This window comes from Hyla sarda, chromosome 1, assembly GCF_029499605.1.
Source record: "Hyla sarda isolate aHylSar1 chromosome 1, aHylSar1.hap1, whole genome shotgun sequence".
In the NCBI taxonomy this organism is placed as follows: Eukaryota; Metazoa; Chordata; class Amphibia; order Anura; family Hylidae; genus Hyla; species Hyla sarda.
The window spans coordinates 212,791,516-212,815,867 of record NC_079189.1 but is presented as its reverse complement, the minus strand read 5'-3'; the positions used below and the strand labels follow the sequence as shown (position 1 = coordinate 212,815,867).

The window sequence follows — 24,352 nt, the reverse complement described above, 5'->3', positions numbered from 1 at the left end:
CTATTTTTAACTGGTAAACAGCTGATCAGCGGGGCCGTGCAAATAGGCATGGGATATTCAAAAGGGATAGGCCTTCAATGGGTACTATCATTAAAACTACTTTTAGCTATTGCACTCCATATGGTAAATAAAAAATCTTTCTAATGTACATTGTTTGAAAAAAAAATGAAGTTTTCTAAGTTTTATTTGTGTTTAAAAAAGCTGCCACTAGGTGTCTCCCTACTTGTCCAGGGAACATTTTCCCCCATCTTTTGCACAGACTTTGGACTCCATCTGGCCTGGAGAAGTCTAAAATCAGGAAATGCAGTCTGGAGTGCTGAAGGGTGTTTGTGAAGCCTTAGCCAATCACAGCTCATATCACACACTGAACTTCTCTGGGCTGTGTGTAGCTGAGTGAGGAAGGAAGTTCTCCCCTGTATGGCTTCAGATGATGCCTGCTGGGGAACGCCTCTAGGCAGAAAATTCACAGCAATCTCAAGGTAGAAAACTAACAAATAATAAAAATAAAGGTAGGTGGTTTATCATGATGGGGGCAGTGAACTGGGAGGATTATAAAATTTAACAAGATCATGACAGGTACTCTTTAATCTTAGTGTCCTTCAATTAGACAGGGCAGAGAGGGGAGGCTCCTGCTGCAGCCAGTTGTCATAACTAAATACAGTAGTGAATAGGAGGATGGGGGAAAGGTCTGATCTTCTGGAATACATAGGAAAAAGATATGTAAGATAAAATTGGATCAAAGAGGAAGAGGAGAATAAATTAAAAAAGAAATGGCTGGGATATTTTTCTGTGTGACTTCTCTCTGTTAGAGGAATAAAAAAAAAATATTGTTACATATAAATCAAATATGTAGGTAAGACTTCGCACACCACTTTAGAGTTGAATCAAGGCAACTTTTATTTGCAATCCAAAAATATTTAATGACATTTCGGTCCACACTGGACCTTCATCAGATCTAAGAATTATGAACAAAAATGACACATAAATAATATGTCTAGTAACGTCAAGGTTAAGAAAAAAAATAGATATAAATCAAATATCACATAAAGACATATGTATAAATTGCTGACATATATATTTGATTATTATTATTGACAAGTTATCAAACAAGATATGCTTGTTTAAAAATACAACTCTCTTACAACTATCATTTTAGAGCATGTCAACGAGAGAGATATATGTAATGCTATTGCTCCAGAAAAAGATGTGGATGGTTTTCACATAGTAAATATTGGAAGACTGTGCCTGGATCAGTCGTCTATTATTCCTGCCACTGCTGCAGCTGTTTGGGAGATCATTAAGAGAACAGGTATAGTGACAATTTGTACAATGTGAATTTCGTGTTAGATGTTTGGATTGTCTTAAAGAGTACCTGTCACCAAATAAAACTTTTAATATAATGTTCCTTGTGTAATTAGCAGACACTTTCCCATTCACTTGCTTTTAAAATTATCAACAGAAATGTTTAAAATTTAATATAAAAAACGGCCACTAGGTGGCTCTGTTATGTTCCCTGCCACAATTAATAAAGTGAGTTTGGTCTCTTCCCGGCCTGGAAGGGGTCCAAACTCAGGAAGGGCTTCTGGCTGCACTGAGCTTGATTGTCAGCTGCACAGAAAGTGAAAGCTCCACAGATTCTCACAGAAAGCTGCACAAACTGAAAGCTGCAGGGGAGCCACACTGAATACTGCATGGACTGAACCATGCACAGAGCCTTAGGTCTTCTATTCATCACAGCTCTGCAACCATGTGAGGGCGGAAGTGATCCCCCAGCAGGCTTCAGTGATGACATGCCTGCTGGGAAATGCCCACTTTCTCCTGCTGGGAAGTTGCACTATGTGAGCAAGAATAAAGGTATGATACACAGCTTTTTAAAGCTCTGAAATTGTTTTTAAGGGCTGGAGGGGTGTTAGGAGTAGTTATGGAACATAGCCTGAGGTAGTTGAGGAGAATTTATTTGGTGACAGGTACTTTTCAAGAACAAATCTCATATGCTACCTCATTTATTCTTCTGCAGCATAAATATATTAAGTAACAACTAGTTTCTATTCCAGAGTTACATAAACAGTGTAGCTCCAGGTGCTAAGCTATTTGTGCACCTCCCATTAATGTCAATGAGTAGTACTGCAAACTTGACAGTTTTTGGCGACCAACCATTCCTGACAGCCATAAACAACTGGGGATGGCCGGGTTGCCATCATTTCATTTAGTTGGAAAACCCCTGCATATGATATCTTTGTAAATGTGGGCCAAGGTGTTTAGTGGTGCATTTGCACTTTAGGGTATGTTTACATGTACCAAATATGTTGTAGATTTTATGCTGCAGATTGTATGCTGTACTCAGCTATTTATTTGTACTGATTTACACAACACGAATATATGCAGCATAAAACGTGCTCCATATACAGTAGATGTAAACATACCCTTAAGTATTTTTTTTTTTCTAAACTGAAATTTTCCAAACAACTAAATATTTTTTTAATACACTATAGGGGTTATCCTCTTTTAAAAACAATAAAAAATAACAAACTGTTACTTACTCCATTCCTGTCAGTGGTCCAGTCTTGTTTTAAGAAAGGTGGTCACATGACTGCCGCAGCCAAGCAGCAGCCTCGATGGTCATGCTCCGTACTTATCAGGCATCATGGTTCCCATCACTGAGTAGAGATGCCAGGAGTACGGAGCATGACCACCGATTGACTGTAGCGGTCACATGAACCGCTACTTTTTTTTTTGAGGTGGATTATCACTTTCATTTTTTGTTAAAACCTTGCCTAAATGTATTTTACTAATCTATTTTACTAAACCTCTTTTTTGTCTTGTAGTTGGTACTATTAATACAACTTCATCCATCTTCACAATAATTTTCTTGTTCCAAAATGAAAATTTAAGCAACTTTGCAAATGGCCTTATGTAGACCTATATGTAGCCACATAAACAACAAACAAACCCTTTGTAGTCTTATCCTGCAAACCTGCTTCCTTTCATCTGTGCCTTTTTGTTCTTTAACAAAACATATATTAATATGTATTGAGGTATCAATGGAAGGCAGTATAACTGCAGGACTACACTACCTTTTTTTTTAAATTAATACTACAGGGAGGGCCATTTATATGGATACACCTTAATAAAATGGGAACGGTTGGTGATATTAACTACCTGTTTGTGGCACATTAGTATATGTGAGGGGGGGGAAATTTTCAACATTAACTTCCACAAACAGGAAGTTAATATCACCAACCATTCCCATTTTATTAAGATGTATCCATATAAATGGCCCACCCTGTAGAATACCATTTAATATTATGTTAGTTGCATTGGAATAATGAAACACGGTTGTAAATGTGGACATAGCTTTTATTTGTATTTTTATTACTCCTTTAATTTTCTAAAAAAATGTAAAACATATTAAAAAAAAGTTTGTCTTCTTGTATTTTTAGGGATAAAAACATTTGGTAAAAATGTGGTAGTTGTGGGAAGATCAAAGAATGTTGGGATGCCTATTTCAATGTTACTACACACAGATGGAAGACATGAGAGACCTGGGGGTAAGAATTTATTAAATAACAGATATATCGAAATCAAGAATGACATATCACTCTGTTGTACCTTTTTCCTGTGTCCTCTTGGCACTGCTTGAAAAAGGACATTTTACACACTATTGGTGAGAATGCTGTATCTTCACAGGCCAGTGGAGATCTGGGGTTGGCACCCTTAGGCGACTCACGACCAGAATAAAAATAATTGGGCCACTATTGCAGGTAAAGAAGACTCTTCATTTGGCTATGGATGGATGTCTAAAAGGCAAAACTTTGTTTAAAGGGGTACTCTGCCCCCATCCTTTAAATAGGGGATACGATCAGGGCTCAAGTCCTGCAGGAACGTGTGGGAACTGAGTTCCTTCACTTTTTTCACAGCAGGAACACTATTCCCATAGCTGGAGTCCTGCAGGACCAGCCTTGATTTTAGGTGAGTTTCCACATTTTTTTTCCCCAGGACTTGACCCCTCGATAAGATGTCTAATCGCAGTGGGGTCCAGCTGCTTGGACCCTCCACGATCTCTGGCCCCCCAGTAAACTGCTGAACTGAGCAAACTCCGCTCCGTGCCTGATTACGAGAGGAGCCATCACACCCCCTCCCATAGATATAAATGGAGGGGGGCGTGACGACCACGGCCGTCCGCAGCATTGCACAGTGGGCATTGTGAGCATAAATGTTCAGAACGCCAGGGTGCCAGCTCCCTCCTAACACCTAACCCTAATCCTAACCCCTAATGCTAACCCTTACCACTAATCCTAACCCCCAACCCTAATCCTAAACCCTAACTCTTACCTGTAATCCTAGCCCCTAACCCTAATCCTAACCCCTAACAGTGATCAGCTCTGAGAAGGGCTGAGAGCATTGAGCTCAGGTGATGTTCGGCTATAGGTCACAGTTTTTTTCACTTCACCGGGCCGAAGATCGAGGGGGGCCCCAACGGACTGACCCCCCGCAACCAAATATTTTATGCCCTATCCTTTAGATAGGGGATAAGGTATCTAGGGGTGAAGTACCTCTTAGGAATCCTCACAGTCTTCAATGAGGTATGACATTTTCTACATATTCCTAGTCTGTGTTTGTGTTGACTGGTTTTCAGAACCAAACAAAAGAACTCAACACTATAAGCAGGTTCATATGGACATTAGCCACATGGTTTCTACATTTAAAATACACAATTTCACTTTACAAAAACCATCTCCCACAGACTTCAAGGGAAGAAGGTAAAACATGAGAGAAATATCACTTATTTCTGCTCTACAGCTCCCATTAAAATCAATGGAGAAAGATGCTTTACAATGCTGCACTTGTACCCATACCCTATGCAGCAAATCTAGAGGCAAGATCAAATTGAACAAACTAGAGGAATGTAGATTCAAGCAAACACTTAACTGAAGAAGCACAGAAGTGAACATCCAAGAGAACCTTTTATTCAGGATTTTTTGCAGTGAACTAGAATTAATTTCTTGAGCTAAAAGGCATGTTTTTTGCAGCAGTACCCTACTTGAACTACTTCCCTACAAACAATTATTGGTTATTGATAACTGAGGCTAATACTATTTGAAAAAGTTATTCTCTACATGATTATGGCAGATGTCATCTAAGTGTAAAAACTTCAAATGACTATCTTGAGCTTCAAGTTACTGAGAATGTAGTGTATTAATAGCAGTCAATTGTTACATGCAATACTTTACAGCCACACGAAGTAAACAGTGGCCCTTGCAGATAAAATATAGTCTAGAACAGCTGCACTCAATGGTCACCTTTATTCTTTAACCTCCTGATTTAATAGGGACCATCAGTCATTTCTAGTTTTTTTTTTGTGTCCTACAAATAGTGCATCTGATGATTTTCAGAGTTCGAATATCAGAAAGGTTATGACAATGGTCATATATATATATATTTTTTTTGTTCAAGCTCCACATTTGGATTTAAAGATTTTTCTTGGTACTTGTTACTCTGTACCTAATCCTGACCATGAACATCTAATTTGTATGCCTCTGTAACCTATATTTATTATAAAAATCCTTCTTTTCATTAGCTCACAGTTTTAGAAATCCTCTCAGGGGAAGGGGTGTGTGCCTCCTTTCGGTGGTGCGAGGTTATTGGTGTGTCTGCTCATGCAGCCTTGTCCATGAGTGATCTTTTGTCCATTACTCATGGACAAGCCTGATGCTGCTGCAGGACTGGTTAGGGTAGTAGGTATGGGGACCCCTAGTGGTGGGATTTTCAGGAGTAGTTTTCTTTATTAAATATTCCAAAAAAAAATTAGACAGTCATACTAGAAAACCTCTTTAATTTTCATCAGTAACAACATGTAAAAAAGTTTTTGGATCTGACAGTGTCCATTTAATAAAGATATAAAGAAGAAAAGTGCTCTGATATGACTAAAGACTACTAGCAGTCTGCAGCTTAATATGATTTTATATATTGGTATATAAATATATATTTGTGTATGTGTGTGATTCAACTGTAAGGCCAGTTTAACTATGGATAGTCAACCTACAGCTGATAGATTGATAGTTTTTGTAACACTCATCATTCAGCAGAACACTGGTGATACTAGATCCGCTGGACCTGTGTGGCAGATGACGCGGGCCGTACCAGGGAGCGGAGTCAAGGGTGCCGCTAGTTTTCACCAGAGCCCACCGCAAAGCAGGATTGACTTGCTGCAACAGGTGGCACCCAGGTCGCTACCCCTTGCACAACTCGACCACACAGGCGGCTGAGGAGATACGAGGTACAGATGGGAAACAGCAACTCGTAGTCTGGATAGAAGAAGGTCAGGGCTGGCAGCACAGGTGCGTAGTCAGGAAGGAAGCAGGAGGTCAGTAGGCAGACGGCACAGGAGCAAAGTCAGGAACCTAGTAGGTGGTCAATAACAAGGCAAGGCAAAACACAGTAACACTTTCTCAATGGCACAAGGCAACAAAGATCCGGCAGGGATGTGGGGGAGGACCAGGAACTTATAGAGGAGACACAGGTGTTGCACATAATTATGGGCGTACTGGCTCTTTAAATCTTAAAGCTCAGGCGCGTGCACGCTCTAGGAGACAGGGACAAGCGCCAGAGCTGAGAGGCAGAAGAGGAGGCAACAGGGGACTGAGGTGAGTGATGGGCTGGGATTCGCATGTGGGGGCATCCCGTGATGCGAACCACAGCCCCGCCAGCGGCAGGGGAGGGCAGGGGAGGGCAGGGAAATGCGCTCACGGCTGGCACTGGTGGACGGAGCACAAACTGTAACAGTTTTCAATATGGTAGACCAAAGTAAGTTTGCTAAATGAAATTAAGGATGTTTAGCAACTAGTTTACTTTGCTCAATATTTACCGTGACATAATTATAGTTTTTTTCATTGAAAATATAATCTGTTATTCCAGGAGTTATTGCACATTTTCAGTAGTTATTAAAATGTATTTCTAGCCAACTGTGTTCATGTGTTTAAACATTGTGCTTAAGCGTTGCTTGCATCATGTGGAAATCATGTTCTGCCAAAAATAGCAACATGAAGAACTGTTTGAATATATATGCTAAACAGTGCAGAGAGAGACGTCTTACCTCTGAGTCACCATTAAACCTGACCCTTCTTGAATATACAGGGAGAGCGGTCCTGCTGGCCTGAACTTTTCACTACAAAGTCAACTTCTTATAATTGTATTTTTAAATTTTTGTAGGTTAAAACTCAGTATATTTTCACTTGGAGACCGTATTCATATTAGAAGATTAGTTACTTACATATTTAGAATTTCTGAATGTGTTATATACACCAGACTACAATAAAAATGAAAAGTGATCCATGATGTAATACTATCATAAAAGATAAATGCTCAAAGAGATGTAGTGCTTACCATAGATGGTTGTGCTGACCAGGCACAACCTTGGATCTCATATCAATGTACAATCCCCTCGCCTCTCTGCAGCCTTCCCATACAGTGTAATACAACAATCCAAGCAATTCCTCCACAGAGCAATGGGATTATCCAGGGCAATGAGAGAACAGGAGAAAATAAACAAAGTATATTACCCAGCATGCAATGCTTATCGTGGCAAAAAAATTTGACCTGAGGAAGTAGCTGGTTGCCACGAAATGCATTGCATGCTGGGTAATAAACCTTACTTGTTGGGAAAGTTCTCTGGATAATCACTTTCAGGATTCGGCAGGCTGAAGGTGGATCCTCTGTGTCAGAGAGGGACTGGTGTGGACCGTACCGGTGGACCGGTTCTAAGTTGCTACTGGTTTTCACCAGAGCCCGCCGCAAAGCGGGATGGTCTTGCTGCAGCGGTAGCAACCAGGTCGTGTCCACCGGTAACGGCTCAACCTCACTGACTGCTGAGAGTGGCGTGGGACAGGAGGACTAGACAGGGGCAAGGTCAGACGTAGCAGAAGGTCAGGGCAGGCGGGAAGGTTCGTAGTCAAGGGCAACGGCAGAAGGTCTGGTAACACTGGTAAGGGCATACTCAAAAACGCTTTCACTAGGCACTGAGGCAAGAAGATCCGGCAAGGACAGGAAGGGGAAGTGGGTTTAAATAAGCCTGGAGCAGACGGAAGCCAATTACACTGATTGGACCAGGCACCAATTAGTGGTGCACTGGCCCTTTAAATCTTAGAGAGCCGGCACGCGCGCGCCCTAGAGAGCTGAGCCGCGCGCACCAGGACGTGACAGCCATGGAACGGGACAGGTGAGTAGATTGAGATGCGACCAGCGAGCGGGCGCGTCCCGCTACGCGGATCGCATCCCCGCCGGCAGTGACAGTGCAGCGCTCCCGGTCAGCGGGTCTGACCGGGGCGCTGCAGAGAGGAGACCGCCGCGAGCGCTCCAGGGAGGAGCGGGGACTCGGAGCGCTCGGCGTAAAAATCCCATTGTTATGTGGAGGAATTGCTTAGCTTAGATTACTGTATACATCAGGGCTCCAGATGGCAACCGAAATGGCAATCCCTTCAAAGAGAATTTGTACATTATTAATTAACAGTTTGCCATTTGCAACCTTTCCCACCAGCACTACTGTGGCAGATGTAACTAAAAATAAGGAAAAATAAAGGACTTATGTGTAAATCACAGATGCACTGAATATATACAGTGTACACAGTAAGGATATGTTCACACTAAGAAATTTGCAAAGAAATTAGTGTGGAATCTGCGTCAGATTCTGCCTCAATATCTGCCTAAAATTGCCCTGGAAACCAAGCTCCATTGATTTAGTTGGAAATCTGACATGGATTTAATTTCCCACTTGAAGAATTGAAATGTCATTTCAATCATTGGAATTATGCTCTTGCACTTTGTCGAGAGGTTGGTGAGAAAATATTAAGGAATTGATTAGGATTTGAAGAGGATATTCAGTGCAGAACTGAAGAGGAATCATAAAAGGATTTAAAAAGGATTTTTGACAGCGATAAATTCCCTTAGGAAATTTTACTTGTCCATTTACACAGTGTGAACATACCCTAGTTGTTTCCCTTTCTTGTGTATTTATACTTAGTTCTCTTGCTTTGTATTGGTAACCTGTCACCTTTGGTTATGACCACCTTATAGAATCCACTAAGGTCACCCGGGCTCAGGTAAACTGCAATCTCATGGTTTGTCCTGGAAGTATTGGTAGTCTCCACTGTAAATGTAATATATTAATCCATAAAACAATAACCCATAAAAATATAGAGGGTCAAACAAATCTTCCACAACCTATACGTATTGGCTGCATCTCAATGATCTCAATCAAGTGCGAATTATGGAAGCTGAAGGAATGTTTGTGAACATATTGAAATCTGTTTTTTTTTTTGTTTGTTTTTTTGCTTAGGTGATGCAACCGTGACAATTACACACAGATATACCCCAAAAGATCTACTGAAGATCCACACACAGATAGCGGATATAATCATTGTGGCAGCAGGTAAATATTTCCTTTTCTAAAATGCGTACTTTAAAGCATACCTGTTGTTTGAAAAAAATGTTATACAATGTAGATAATACCATTATATGTATATTTGTATTGTACATTGGTTTAAAAATGTGTATATTTTTGGGTGAAAAAATGCTGTCCATGCAGCTGTTACCTGTGTGTCTCTATGAGGAGACCAAATACAGGAAGTGAGGGCAGGACAAGCAGGGCTCTGTGCAGGCTCCTGGCTTGTCAATCATCCTGCTGTGTGAACCGGGACCATGTCACAGAGCTTCACTGCACAGAGCCCTGCTTGTCCTCAGTACTTTGAGCACTGATTGTCCTCACTGCACAGAGCCCTGCTTGTCCTCAGTTTACAGAGCCCTGCTTGTCCTCAGTTTACAGAGCCCTGCTTTTCCTCACTTCACAGAGCTCTGCTTGTCCTCACTGCAGAGAGCCCTGCTTGTCCTCAGTGTACAGAGCCCTGCTTGTCCTCAGTACACAGAGCCCTGCTTGTCCTCAGTGTACAGAGCCCTGCTTGTCCTCACTGCACAGAGCCCTGCTTGTCCTCAGTGCACAGAGCCCTGCTTATCATCAGTGTACAGAGCCCTGCTTGTCCTCAATGCACAGAGCCCTGCTTGTCCTCACTGCAGAGAGCCCTGCTTGTCCTCAGTGTACAGAGCCCTGCTTGTCCTCAGTGTACAGAGCCCTGCTTGTCCTCAGTACACAGAGCCCTGCTTGTCCTCAGTGTACAGAGCCCTGCTTGTCCTCACTGCACAGAGCCCTGCTTGTCATCAGTGCACAGAGCCCTGCTTGTCCTCAGTGCACAGAGCCCTGCTTGTCCTCAGAGCACAGAGCCCTGCTTGTCCTCAGAGCACAGAGCCCTGCTTGTCCTCGCTGTACAGAGCCCTGCTTGTCCTCAGTACACAGAGCCCTGCTTGTCCTCAGTGTACAGAGCCCTGCTTGTCCTCAGTACACAGAGCCCTGCTTGTCCTCAGTGTACAGAGCCCTGCTTGTCCTCACTGCACAGAGTCCTGCTTGTCCTCAGTGCAGAGCCCTGCTTATCCTCAGTGTACAGAGCCCTGCTTGTCCTCAATGCACAGAGCCCTGCTTGTCCTCACTGCACAGAACCCTACTTGTCCTCAATGCACAGAGCCCTGCTTGTCCTCAGTGCACAGAGCCCTGCTTGTCCTCACTTCACAGAGCCCTGCTTGTCCTCAGAGCACAGAGCCCTGCTTTTCCTCACTTAACAGAGCCCTGCTTGCACTCACTGCAGAGAGCCCTGCTTGTCCTCAGTGTACAGAGCCCTGCTTGTCCTCAGTGTACAGAGCCCTGCTTGTCCTCAGTACACAGAGCCCTGCTTGTCCTCAGTGTACAGAGCCCTGCTTGTCCTCAGTGCACAGAGCCCTGCTTGTCCTCACTGCACAGAGCCCTGCTTGTCCTCACTTCAGAGCCCTGCTTGTCCTCACTTCAGAGCCCTGCTTGTCCTCACTGCACATAGCCCTGCTTGTCCTCAGTACACAGAGCCCTGCTTGTCCTCACTTCAGAGCCCTGCTTGTCCTCACTGCACAGAGCCCTACTTGTCCTCAATGTACAGATCCCTGCTTGTCCTCAGTGTACAGAGCCCTGCTTGTTCTCAGTGCACAGAGCCCTGCTTGTCCTCAGTGCACAGAGCCCTTCTTGTCCTCAGTGTACAGAGCCCTGCTTGTCCTCAGTATACAGAGCCCTGCTTGTCCTCAATGCACAGATTCCTGCTTGTCCTCAGTGCACAGAGCCCTGCTTATCCTCAGTGCACAGAGCCCTGCTTATCCTCAGTGCACAGAGCCCTGCTTATCCTCAGTGCACAGAGCCCTGCTTATCCTCAGTGCACAGAACCCTGCTTGTCCTCAGTGTACAGAGCCCTACTTGTCCACCCACACTCCCTGTATTTGGACTATTCATAGAGACATACATTTAATAGCTGCAGGGACAAAAATATACACATATTTTAAACAATGTATATTACAAATATACATATGTTATTTTTTACATAATATAAAAAGTTTTGCTGATAGGTACACTTTAAATAATATTCAGTATATTCCATACATTATTCAACTGCGTTGTTTCTACATTTGTACTTTAGTCTAAAGCATGTTTTCAGAAGCACCCAGCAGTCTCTCATTCCTAAAATAAGACAAGAAAAGAAAGTAAGGGGGCACTCATGGTTTCAAGGTGCAGCAGTTTTCTTTATTTTTGGTGCAAGGCTTGAGCAGTATAGCATCCGAAGGATGTCATTGCAGATGCACAGCATTCTGCGGATGCTATACTGCTCCAGCCTTGCACAAAAAATAAAGAAAACTGCTGCACCTTGAAACTGTGAGTGCCCCCTTACTTTCTTTTCTTGTCTTACGGATTATGCACACTTCGCTCTGAAGGATTGAGCACCTTGTTTGGTTACAGACAGTTATTTGCTTTGCTGCTGTGCTTGGTGGTTGGCGGAGAGCCAGAGCCTGCTAGAGACTGATTCGGATGATAGGCGCCAGTGTCGGTCTTTGCCTACCTTTCCACCTAAAATAAGACATCTTTGTTGGACTAATAGCTTATAAAAGCTGGACTAATAGCTTATAAAAGCACACTATTGCTTTTATGTACTGGAAGGCTAAAAAATAAGTTTTACTTAAAAGGGTACTCCCGTGGAAATTTATTTTTTATTTTTTTAAATATACTGGTGCCAGTAAACAGGTTTGTAAATTACTTCTATTAAAAAATCTTAATCTTTACAGTACTTTTTAGGGGCTATATACTACAGAGGAAATGCTTTACTTTTTAGATTTCTCTAATGTCATGACCACAGTGCTCTCTGCTGACCTCTGCTGTCCATTTTAGGAACTGTCCAGAGCAGGAGATAATCCCCATAGCAAACATATGCTGCTCTGGACAGTTCCTAAAATGGACAGCAGAGGTCAGCAGAGAGCACTGGGGTCATGACATTAGAGAAATCTAAAAAGTAAAGCATTTCCTCTGTAGTATATAGCCCCTAAAAAGTACAGGAAGGATTAAGATTTTTTAATAGAAGTAATTTACAAATCTGTTTAACTTTCTGGCACCAGTTGATTAAAAAAAGTTTTCCAGGGGAGTACCCCTTTAAAGGGACTTGTCACACGTTTCATGCTGTAAACAAACCACATGCAGCATAAAACACTTAAAACGCAGCATCCTATGTGATTCATTCTGAACAACTGTGCTGTTTCATGGTAGTATCTTCAGCCCGGAACGGAGCTCGAGTCACTGGGGTGGTCCCTGGCCCAGATCTTACAGATCTTTTCCTATATGGGTCAAGGATATTTTAATAGAGGCATTTTGTGTGATTTAGAGCACTTTAATTCTATTTTCTGTAGCAAAGTGTATAATGTACAGAATTATTTCCATTTTATAATGTATTGTAATTCATACCATCCATACATTTTAACACATATTAAGAGAACCCAGAATGATTGTGCAATTAAGAAGAGCTTAAAATATTCCTAATCGTAATCCTCTCTAACATTAGGACAGCTTTATAATCACATTAAATGTACCAGTTCAATAGATTTGGCACTTCCTATAGGTTAATTTACTGTAAAAAGCCTTTGGCATATAGAGATCTTTAAGTACTTTTGAAAAGATGTTCCCAGGATCTGCCCAAGCTGTAAGTCAGATGAACTTGATATATGGGTTGTCTAGTGAAACCAAAGATGTTTTTGTGTAGTTGTCCACTTGTGCCAGATATAACCTGCATAAGGATTTAAGGCTCGAGGGCAATCCAGTTACTGCATGCAAGACAAAGTCAAAATTGTTCATATACTTATAAGGTACAACTAACAATAACTATAACTATTGGTAAAACCTGCCATAGGCAAGGTGTGTCAATAGCTGAGTTACTAGCCTCGGACTGCCATGACAGCTGATCAACACCCCGCTATTACAGCATGGGAGATGCCGATCGTCCTCTAAACACCAAAATCACCGGAAAAAATGGTTAAGTGCCTATTGATCGCAGCCTTTAAGCATTTACCGACCGGTGTGGGCCCTGATCCCAAGTGCACCATACTCCCTCACCAAACGTAAATGTACTTTATGGGTTGGGAGGTGGTTAAAGAGGTATCCAGATGTTGAAAAACAAGAAAAACAAGCCAGCTTTCCTCTTAAAGGGGTACTCCCCTGGAAAACATTTATTTTATTTTTTTTATCAACTGGTGTCAGAAAGTTAAACAGATTTGTAAATTACTTCTAAATCTTAATCCTTCCTGTACTTATCAGGTGCTGTATGCTACACAGGAAGTTCTTTTCTTTTTGAATTTCCTTTCTGTCTGATCACAGTGCTCTCTGCTGACACCTCTGTCCATGTCAGGAACTGTCCAGAGCAGGATTGGTTTGCTATGGGGATTTGCTCCTACTCTGGACAGTTCCTAAAATGGACAGAGGTGTCGGCAGAGAGCACTGTGGTCAGACAGAAAGGAAATTCAAAAAGAAAATAACTTCCTGTAGAGCATACAACAGCTGATAAGTACAGAAAGGATTACGATTTTTTAATAGAAGTCATTTACAAATCTGTTTAACTTTCTGGCACCAGTTTATTTATGTAGTTGATTTTGCTACCCATTGACTTCAATGGGTAGGAAAATACACAGCAGCATATATGTAGCAAAATATGCCACGTGTAACCCTACCCTAAAACTGCATCCACGGGTTGTGTCTGGTACTGCAACTTAACCATATTTACTGCAATGGAGCTGTGCTGCAATACCAGACACTGCCCATGGATCTGTTTTTTGGAAAAATTGGACATATTTTTCCTGTACAAATAATTTCAACTAAATTCCTGGTAAGTTCCCTGACATACATCCAGCACATAGTATATTTTTTAGTTTATTTCAGGCATGTATATTTGCATCAAATGTACATTGCAGTGTAAACTGGTTTACTTTTATGCAGTTCTTCGTAAAATAGCACCCTCCCAGTGTCTGTACTGTACACACCTTAAATAATTGCAGGGAAAGAGACTCTGGAAGCCACAACAGAAATGGGCTACATAAATCTTCTATAGATAAATGTATTATGGTCCCGTACAACCTTCAAGTTGAATGAAGTTTTAAAGCTGTGTTCAAACCTATGTTGGAGATGCCATCATTAAGTCTTCAAGAAGCTAGGTCCCAGGGGTCTCTATGAGGTATATGTTCTATTTATCTTGTTTAGCTTTCCCGTTTTATGACAATATTAAGAAAGCTGCTGTACGCAGGCATCTGGTAAAATAGTGGATGGGAAGTATATATCACTTCTGGCCTCAGTGACATAAGACTAGCGTCTTGGTCAAGGTTTTGAGAGTGACTGAAGGTTCTGGCCATTAAGACACATACCGTATTTTTCGCCCTATAGGACGCACCGGCTTATAAGACGCACCCAATTTATAGGTGCAAAATCAAAAAAAATAAAGATTTTGAACCCAATAGTGGTCTTCAACCTGCGGGCCTCCAGATGTTGCAAAACTACAACTCCCAGCATGCCCGGACAGCCGTTGGCTGTCCGGGCATGCTGGGAGTTGTAGTTTTGCAACATCTGGAGGTCCGCAGGTTGAAGACCACTGCATAGGAGGTAATACTCACGTGTCCCCGCCGCTCCGGACCCGTCACCGCTGCCCTGGATGTCGCTCCATTGCTGTCGCCGTGTCCCCGTCACTCCGGAACGTCTCTGCTGCCGGCCGGGTATCCTCGCTCTCCGTCGCCGCCATCACGTCGTTACACACGCCGACGCACGTACGCGACGACGTGATGACGAGGAAGGAGAGCGCCGGCCATAGAGGGGATCCCTGAACGGAGAAGACACCGAGGAGGCAGGTAAGGTCCCTCCCAGTGTCCTGAAAGCACTAACCCGGCTATTCAGTCGGGCTGTTCGGGACCGCCACGGTGAAATCGCGGCGGTCCCGAACAGCCTGATTGAACAGCCGGGTTAGTGTCACTTTCCCTTCAGACGCGGCGGTCAGCTTTGATCGCCGCGTCTGAAGGGTTAATACAGGGCATCACCGCGATCGGTGATGTCCTGTATTAGCCGCGGGTCCCGGCCATTGATGGCTGCAGGGACCGCGGCGATAGGGGTGTATTCACCGTTTAAGACACACCGACTTTTCCCCCCCAGTTTTGGGGAAGAAAAAGTGCGTCTTATACGGCGAAAAATACGGTATACTCCAGTTCTGTGTGATGTGCTACAGTCCTGAACCTGATGTCACAGTTGTGTGAGCACAGCCAGAGAGCAGGAAAAAGGAGCTGGTCTGAAGAAAGGTCCGCTTGCTTGGGCTATGTTGGATACTGCTTTACTGCGTCAAAAAGATTTAAACCTGATGTGAAGGATATTTAAAGGGGTACTCCGGAGGAAAAGATTTTTTTTTTCATCAACTGGTGCCAGAAAGTTAAACAGATTTGTAAATGACTTCTATTAAAAAATCTTTACCCTTCTGGTACTTTATAGCAGCTGTATGCTACAGAGGAAATTCTTTTATTTTTTAATTTCTTTTTTGCCTTGTACACATTGCTCTCTGCTGACACCTGATGCCCGTATCAGGAACTGTCCAGAGCAGGAGAAAATCCCCATTGCAAACCTATGCTACCCTGGACAGTTCCTGACACAGACAGAGGTGTCAGCAGAGAGCACTGTGGACAAGACAAAAAAAATATTCAAAAAGAAAAGAATTTCCTCTGTAGCATACAGCTGCTAAAAAGTACTGGAAGGGTAAAGATTTTTATAGAAATCATTTACAAATCTGTTTAACTTTCTGGCACCAGTTGATTAAACACAAAAAAAAATGTTTTCCACCGAAGTACCCCTTTAGGTTTCTGTTGGTTCAAGTGGAACTTGTTGCTGTATGTGAATGAATACAATAAACCCAGGACTACTCAACTGTGGCACCAGCATGTTTGAGTCGGTTTGCTTGGTGGCAAAGTTGTTTGAGGGGTCCTGTTCTACTCTGCCCATAATATCTATTTTGGAAGATCCTTTAGATCTTTTCTGCACAATTACTAGTGTATTGTTGGCATATTGCATTTGTAAACATTTCTTAATTTTTCACACTAGGTAAAACCCTTTTTTTTCTTTTTTTTAGGTATTCCAAATTTGATCACAGAAGACATGGTCAAAGAGGGGGCAGCTGTGATAGATGTTGGAATTAATCACATAGAAGATCAAGTTACTGGAAAAACAATATTAGTTGGAGATGTAGATTTTGAAAGTACGGTATTTATTAATTTCTATGGTCAGATGTGTAGTTTATATGCAGTGTACCTACATACTGTGAGACAGTGACAGGAATGGTGGGTGAAAATCGCTATATTTTCCCAATGCACCTGATATATGTAGCTACTAGATTTCAGAAAGTTCATATCTTATTTAGGGAAAGCTGAGTGAGATATGAGGAATCCTGGAATAGTTTTACTGTATATACTCGAGTATAAGCCGACCCGAATATAAGCCGAGGCCCCTAATTTCACCCCAAAAATCCAGGAAAAGTTATTGACTCGACTATAAGCCTAGGGTGGGAAATACATCATCCCCCCTGTCATCATCCAGACCCCCGTCGTTAACACCCTCATCATCATCACCTGTCATCATCACCCTGTCATCATCCCCCCTGTGATCATCCAGACCCCCATCATTAACACCCTCATCATCATCACCTGTCATCATCCCCCCTTCATCATCATCACCTGTCATCATCCCCCCTTCATCATTACCCTGTCATCATCCCCCCCTTCATCATTACCCTTTCATCATCCCCTCTTCATCATTCCCCCCCTTCATCATTACCCTGTCATCATCCCACACCACCCCCTTCATCATCACCCCCTTCATGCGTCCCTGTGCATCGTCATCAAGGCAACGTCAATATTCCGGGGCCGGGCGTGAAGCACAGAGAAGAGGCTCACCCGGTGAAGATGGACAGCCCGGAACGACTATCCCTCCCCACCGGATGGTCCTGCAGCACAGATGGCTCGGCCAGCTCATCCGAACGTCCCGCCGAGCAGAGGAGTACAAAACTAAAGGGGGGAGGGGGGGCTGGATGATGACGAAGGCCCGGGCAGTGGTCTTCAACCTGCGGAGCTCCAGATGTTTCAAAACTACAACTCCCAGCATGCCAGGACAGCCAATCCTGGCATGCTGGGAGTTGTAGTTTTGAAACATCTGGAAGTCCGCAGGTTGAAGACCACTGAGGGTGGAGAGTTCACTCGAGTATAAGCCGAGGGGGGTGTTTTCAGCTGAAAAACTCGGCTTATACTCGAGTATATACGGTATACCTATAGCTGCTGATGACAGGTGAAGTCTGTTTTCGGGCTTGGATATTTATGGAATGAAAGCCAGGTTTTTTATGGAATGAAAGGCCTTTTATTCACTTTCTGTCCAGTCCAGGTTTTCAGTGTAGTCAAAATCAGCACAGGTGCTGAAGAAAGCTGGTTATTTAAAAAACAAACAAACAAACAAACAAACAAACACAGGAGAAGCCCTGTTTAAACTTTACTTTATTTGCCTTATTGGAGCCAAGTGTATGGGTGTGGTGCTGTTTGTGGAAGAAATCAGCTCTGTTTTTCTATTCCTGTATAACCCCTTTTACTCTGAGATCTGGTCTGAGGCCTGGATTAAATTTGGGGTCTGATCTGGTGTTTGAATTAAAAAAGATTTCAGTATGAATTTATTTTAGGATCTGGTCTGAGATCAGAATTTATTTTTGGAGTCTGGTTTTAAGTTAAACATTTTCTGTGGTCTCTTTCTGGGGTCAGAATGCATTTTGGGGTCTGGGGTCTGAATTTTTATAATCTTTCTAGGTACTGCAGTGCATTGATTTATTACATTGGCTGCCTGTCTTTGAATCTGCTTGCATTGTACTATGTCTATTTGTTTTCTAAAGTGGAATATTATATATTTTTGTTTAGCAAATGCTTCAGGTTTCTTTAGAGTTGCTGCAATATGAGTGCATTTTATCATCCATATTACTACAGAAAACACGTCAACCTCAAGTGGCTCTGCTGAACCAAATTCAGACCACCACATCTACTAAAACTTCAGCTGTTTGGAGCAGTCTGGACTAAAAGTCATCTAAATCATATTATCACTAGTGTTGAGCGGCATAGGCCATATTCAAATTCGCGATATTTTGCGAATATATGGACGAATATTCGTCATATATTCTCTAAATTTGCATATTCGTAATATTCGCGTTTTATTTTCGCGTAGGCAAAAATTCGCATATGCGAAAATTTGCATATGCAAATTTTCGCACGCCAGTCTTACACAGAAGTATTAGAGCCTTCTTTACACCACACAAGCTGGAAGCAGAGAGGGATGATCACTGTGATGTGTACTGTGGGAAAAAAAAAAAAAAAGAATATTCGTAATTCCGAATACATAGTGCTATATTCACGAATATTCACGAATTCGTGAATATGTGATATTCGTGAATAAAATTCGCATTGCGAATATTCGTGAGCAACACTAATTATCAGTTGTCGCTCTTGTGTCTAGGAATAATGAGCACCGAAAAGGCTGACACTGCATAACAGTATTTGTCAAGATTGATACTATAAAAACATATCTTATGGAATTCTGTCACATAAGAAAATTTCAGGAGGTGTGACTAAAGATTGGCCAGATCAGTATATAATTTAAATTTTTGTTAAATTATTGTGTGAATTCAAATATAATTTTCCCATATTTTGACGTTTTATTGTTCTCTAAAACTATTTTGTGTGAGTATAACATATTTTATAGCAATAATATTTATGTATATTGTGTGTAATTGTTTTGCATTGCACAATTACTGTGCCTGATGTGGCAGAATTTGGGCTCTACAAAAAAAACCTGAAGTAAGCCAACTAATGGTTGGTGTAAGGTTAACTAGACAGTGCAAACTTAAATCCGGGCCATCAGTAGGTTGTCTATTCTATCTATCAGTCTGATCTACTGTGATAAATCTGGCAAACTTGAAGTCTGTCCAACTGTCTAAGAATAAGGGATAATTTATTGTTCTATGTACTAAAGCAGAGTGACAAAATAATTTTTATGCAATTTTTTTTAAAACAAAGTGTAAGTTTGCGTAACAATTTGTGGAAAGACAGAGCCTGTGCAAAAATGTGTGCAATTTAGTCACTTTGGGCTGGTGCAGAGAATTATTAATTTCCCAAAGTGTGGACAAAGCACAGAATACCCCTCCGGTCATATACATAAAAATAAAAAAGGAATGGGTACCATGTCCTAAGCAGTTCACATTCTTTGTAGTTTTTATTAAAGAAGACCTGCGGCCTCGCAAGACATTCTGACTTTTTAACATCTCCCGAAAGCTTAGGGTGTCTCAAGTCTAGGAGTGTTGTTATTTTATAAATTTTCCCCACTATTCCCATTTTGTATGAGCGTTTTTGTATCCCCTGTTACTGTCAGTGAATTGGTCAGATGGGCATATGCTTCATTCTAGTTCAGTGTGTGCAAGGGGCAGCGAGTTACATAAGGGGTGTACACTGTACATGGAGCTGTTCCAGTGTGTCCTATCAATGCTGCTGTGCTTAGCTATCTGAGTTAGCTGCAGAGGTTCCAGTAGTAATATATTGGGGAAGGGGCAGTGTAAAACTGATATATTGCTCATAGAATCCTATTATTTTATCCTAGTAAAATGCAAAGGGCTCTGGGCCATTAAATTGTTAATTCTTGGCAAGGGGTGTACACTGTACATGGGTAGGGGCAGTGTAAAGCTAATATATTGCTCATGGAATCCTATTATTTAATCTGAGTAAAATGCAAAGGGCTCTGAACCCTTACATTGTTAATTCTTGGCAAACGGGATGGGGAGGAGGGCTTGCAGCATGTACACAGTACACACTTCCGCTCACCAGTACCTGCTCCGGAGGTCACTGGAGTTCACTATACCCGGAGTGCAAGCAAACCACAGCCAGCAGTGATAGGATTGGATGGGAGACACGGGTGCAGCTCTTTTTACAGTATATGGCCCTTATGTTAATCTGTGCCCCTCACACACACTGTACTAGGATGAAATCTGATGGATTCACTGACAGTCAGAGGGGATACTTAAGCAAAGCAAAAGGGGTCGACACTCAGGAATTTGGCGGTGCTTGCAGACAGCAGGATACTGGTAAGGCAAAGAATTCCTGGCACTCGCTGGATATTTTTGCAAATAGTGGCGTGTTTTCTTCACATGATGTAGATTACAACTCACAAGTATAACGCGTTTCAGACAATGCCTTTCACAGACTGACTGTCAGTCTGAGAAAGGCATTGGCTGAAATGCGTTGTACTTGTGAGTTGTAATCTACATTGTGTGAATAAAACACGCCACTATTTGCAAAAATATCCAGCGAGTGCCGGGAATTCTTTACCTTTCCAGAGGGGATACCCTCATATCTCAGGAACAATTTACTCAGATTACAATGGGCCCTCTTCATCAGGGGGACATTTATGAATCTGTACCTAGGGCTCACTCTGTCAGGATTCCCTTAAGGTTATACAGAGATTTCTGTTATTTTGATGACAAGAATAAAACAGTTTTGGACCCCTCATGAAGGCCCAGACAGGAGAGTTATCAGAAACAAAACATGAGCCTCTCTATAAGATTTTACTATAAAGAAGTTATAACAATTGCCTCTTTTCTTTGTTCTAACTTTCAGAAGTCAAAGAAAAAGCAGGCTATATTACACCGGTTCCTGGAGGTGTGGGCCCAATGACAGTGGCAATGCTTCTGAAGAACACGCTCATGGCTGCCAAGAAACGTATTTATTAAAAGACTTAATTGAAACATTGGAATGTGATTGGAACAAGAATCCATGTCATAATAGGAGATTACAATTTAGGATTACAAACAAGTATTTATAGGAAAATATTGTAGCTGCCAAGAGATCACAGTGGTTACTATATTGTGTCGTGGCCATAAACACAACGTCTAGACTTTGTATATCTGGTATGTTATGCTATTAGAATGACCTGCATGACAAAGTTTCTCTGTTTGGTGGCCACTACATATGTACATACACATGTTTTACCTATAATATGGATAGTATACCATTCTGCCCTTATCAGCCTTTAATAACAGCAATGATGTGGTCTGACAACATTATGTAAGTACATCTGTGTGGCTATATTCCTAGTTGTTTGCGTTACCCATGCAGAAACATTTCAAAATTGTAGATTCTACATTTGAGCTCCGCTAAAGGGGTTGCCTTATTTGGATATCATGGCTCTGAGACAAGTGACATTTGTGAAATCTTGCTGTTTTAACCCACTGTTTCTTATGTTATAGACAGTAAAATCAGAAGATTAAGCTTTATATCTCTAACTACAAATAAATAGTTAGAAATCACTAAACAATTTTAACCACATTGTACCATCCTCTGTACATTTACAATGCAAACAGTAGAATATGTCACCCATCCCCTACCATGTAAAAAAATAATAATAATTATATATATATATATATATATATATATATATATATATATATATATATAGTACTATATTTTACTAACTGCCTCATGGAGGAAACCATTTTGAACAAATTCTGTCACTGTTATAGTCATATTAACTAAAGGCTTATTCCAACATATTACATATATATGGCATATCTTCCAGATGTAACACAATTGGTCATTAGACTACCTATTACAAAACATCAGTCCTGTGTCTACTGCTGCAAGGTAAACCTTTATGCAAGACAGGAGAAGAAGGACAAGGACAGAATAGATGGACCAGGTGGTCTTTTTGTGCCCACAATCTTTTATGTTTGAAAAAGCTTAGCAAGTTACCTTAACTGTTTACAGGAGTAGTGCAGTGAAAAATAACTTATCCCCTATCCAAAGGATAGGGGATAATTTATAGATCGCAGGGGGTCCGACCACTGGGACCCCTGTCAATCTCCTGAGCGGAGCCTCGGCAGTCTTCCGGGAGCGGCCATTCTGACCCCGGCAGGAAGCCACGGCCATCACGCCCCCTCCATGTATCTCTATGGGATACATGGAGGGGGCGTGTCGGCTGCCGAGGACCCCCGCAATCTATAACTTATCCCCTATGCTTTGGATAGGGGATAAGTTATCTTTCACTACACTACTCGTTTAACAGAACAAAGAGGGTCACAGAAACTATATACCATAACTATCATTTGTTAGAATACCCTAAGAAAACCACAATGTGTATGAAATAATGCTTCAGTATCCAACCATCTGGATCAGAGATTTAATATGAAGAAACGAAGCATTTCCAGGTTAAATTCTAAAATTTACAAAAATGAGCGTTCCAATAAAATTGACATTCATTGCTCACATATTGTTTTACAGGTATAATATGAATTTACAGTTTATAGTTACATAACAATTTTGTGTAAAACTTTGTACATTGCTAAGTGAAACTCCTATGTCCTACCTATGCAATACATTATTATGCAACATGTTTGTTAAAAGCATGAAGTGTGCATTGTTTTGTAATAAACAGCTATGTATTTAATATTTTTCATCTATATTCTGATCATGCTATGCAAATTAAAGAATAAAACCTCAGAATAAAACTTATTATTTAAACAACACATTTTTTTTCATGGTCCCACTGAAAACGGTTTTTTGGACTTATTGTTATTGGCTATGGATCCGCTTGTATGAATTTTATCATTGGCCATTCCTGGGTTTGTACGCGCACATGTCAGGAGATTAGACATGCAAGATAAATGTTTGGGTGAATGTAAATATTTATATATATATATATATCTGAGGGCTCTTTAGTTCTAACCAACTGAAAGGAGGTATTAAAATTAACTAGTTTCCAGCTGACCATATGCATTATAGTTCTTTACGTATACATGGATGCCATGATTTATTACTCTCACTATAGAACTACGACAACCTGAAGCCATGGGTTCCAACAACTCAAGTATGCAAATAAGAAGGAAGATTTCTAGCAGGCTACACGATCCGATAAAACTTATTGTTGTATTACAGCAAGGTAAAAGCATGTTCACATAGCCAGAACAAAGACAAGAATAGGGCTGACGCGTTTCGACAGTTGTTTTAATCATACACCATTGTCTTTTATCTATTTAATTTTACCTCTGGAAATCACCATTGTGACATCATAACAAAGCAATTAATTTGACCCTTTTCCAACAGAAAACAGATATACAGTACCGGTTGGTTTCTAATATAGTTACACTGCCAATTTCACAGGGTTCTTGAAGAGAAACTGACAGGCTCGTCATCCGCACTAAACCCAATATACGGGTTATATTGTGAGTGAACAGCTTTAAAAACATTGGTCACTTACATTAATCCATGGTGTAGTATCAGAGTTATGCCCGTTTATCTATCCATGGCTATTGCACTTCTGTGCACAATGGAGGCAGAAAGCTGGCTCATGCCCCCCTGCCCCCTAAACATTAACTACCCAGCCTGCCACTGTAATGATTATTCCAATTTCTACATGCCACCTGGCGCGTGAACGCTTTGCAAATGTCTTCTCTCATGTCCTAGTGTCAAAATAGAAGACATTTGCATATTTATTACGGGGGCGGATTAATATAAGTGACCAATGTTTTTAAAGCAGCTGTTAGTTTCCCTTTTATCAATTAGTCAGACAAATCACTGGTATATTTTATAGCATCATTCAATGTGTACATAAAAAAAAATGTAAAACAGCATACAAATATAACTGTAGCCAGTGACTTCCAGGTATGCAGCATTAAAGGCAATGTGTCATCAAAAATTTACCCATTATTTAAATCACGTTTCTGTGCTAACCATATTTTTAAAGAATTTTTTAAATGAGGCAGATTCAATCTATTGTTGTCTATAGTCCATTGGTCCTGCTGTAAAGCATATCTCTAAATGCTGTTAAAAACAGCTCAGGCAAGCTGGCAGCCCCCATAATGATGTGCTAAAAAAGTAAATAGAAAAA

General features: G+C 41.3%; 1 protein-coding gene across 1 annotated transcript in view; it reads left to right on the top strand.

Moving 5' to 3' along the window:
• The window catches only part of MTHFD2L (methylenetetrahydrofolate dehydrogenase (NADP+ dependent) 2 like), a 73,957-nt gene extending 50,966 nt beyond the window's left edge, over positions 1–22,991 (top strand). The window contains exons 6-10 of the mRNA XM_056568337.1: positions 1,157–1,309; positions 3,441–3,548; positions 9,332–9,424; positions 16,527–16,652; positions 21,088–22,991. Coding sequence (XP_056424312.1) covers positions 1,157–1,309; positions 3,441–3,548; positions 9,332–9,424; positions 16,527–16,652; positions 21,088–21,200 — 593 coding nt within the window. The 3' untranslated portion in view covers positions 21,201–22,991. The remainder of the gene's footprint in view (positions 1–1,156; positions 1,310–3,440; positions 3,549–9,331; positions 9,425–16,526; positions 16,653–21,087) is intronic.
• Positions 22,992–24,352: the final 1,361 nt, after the last annotated feature.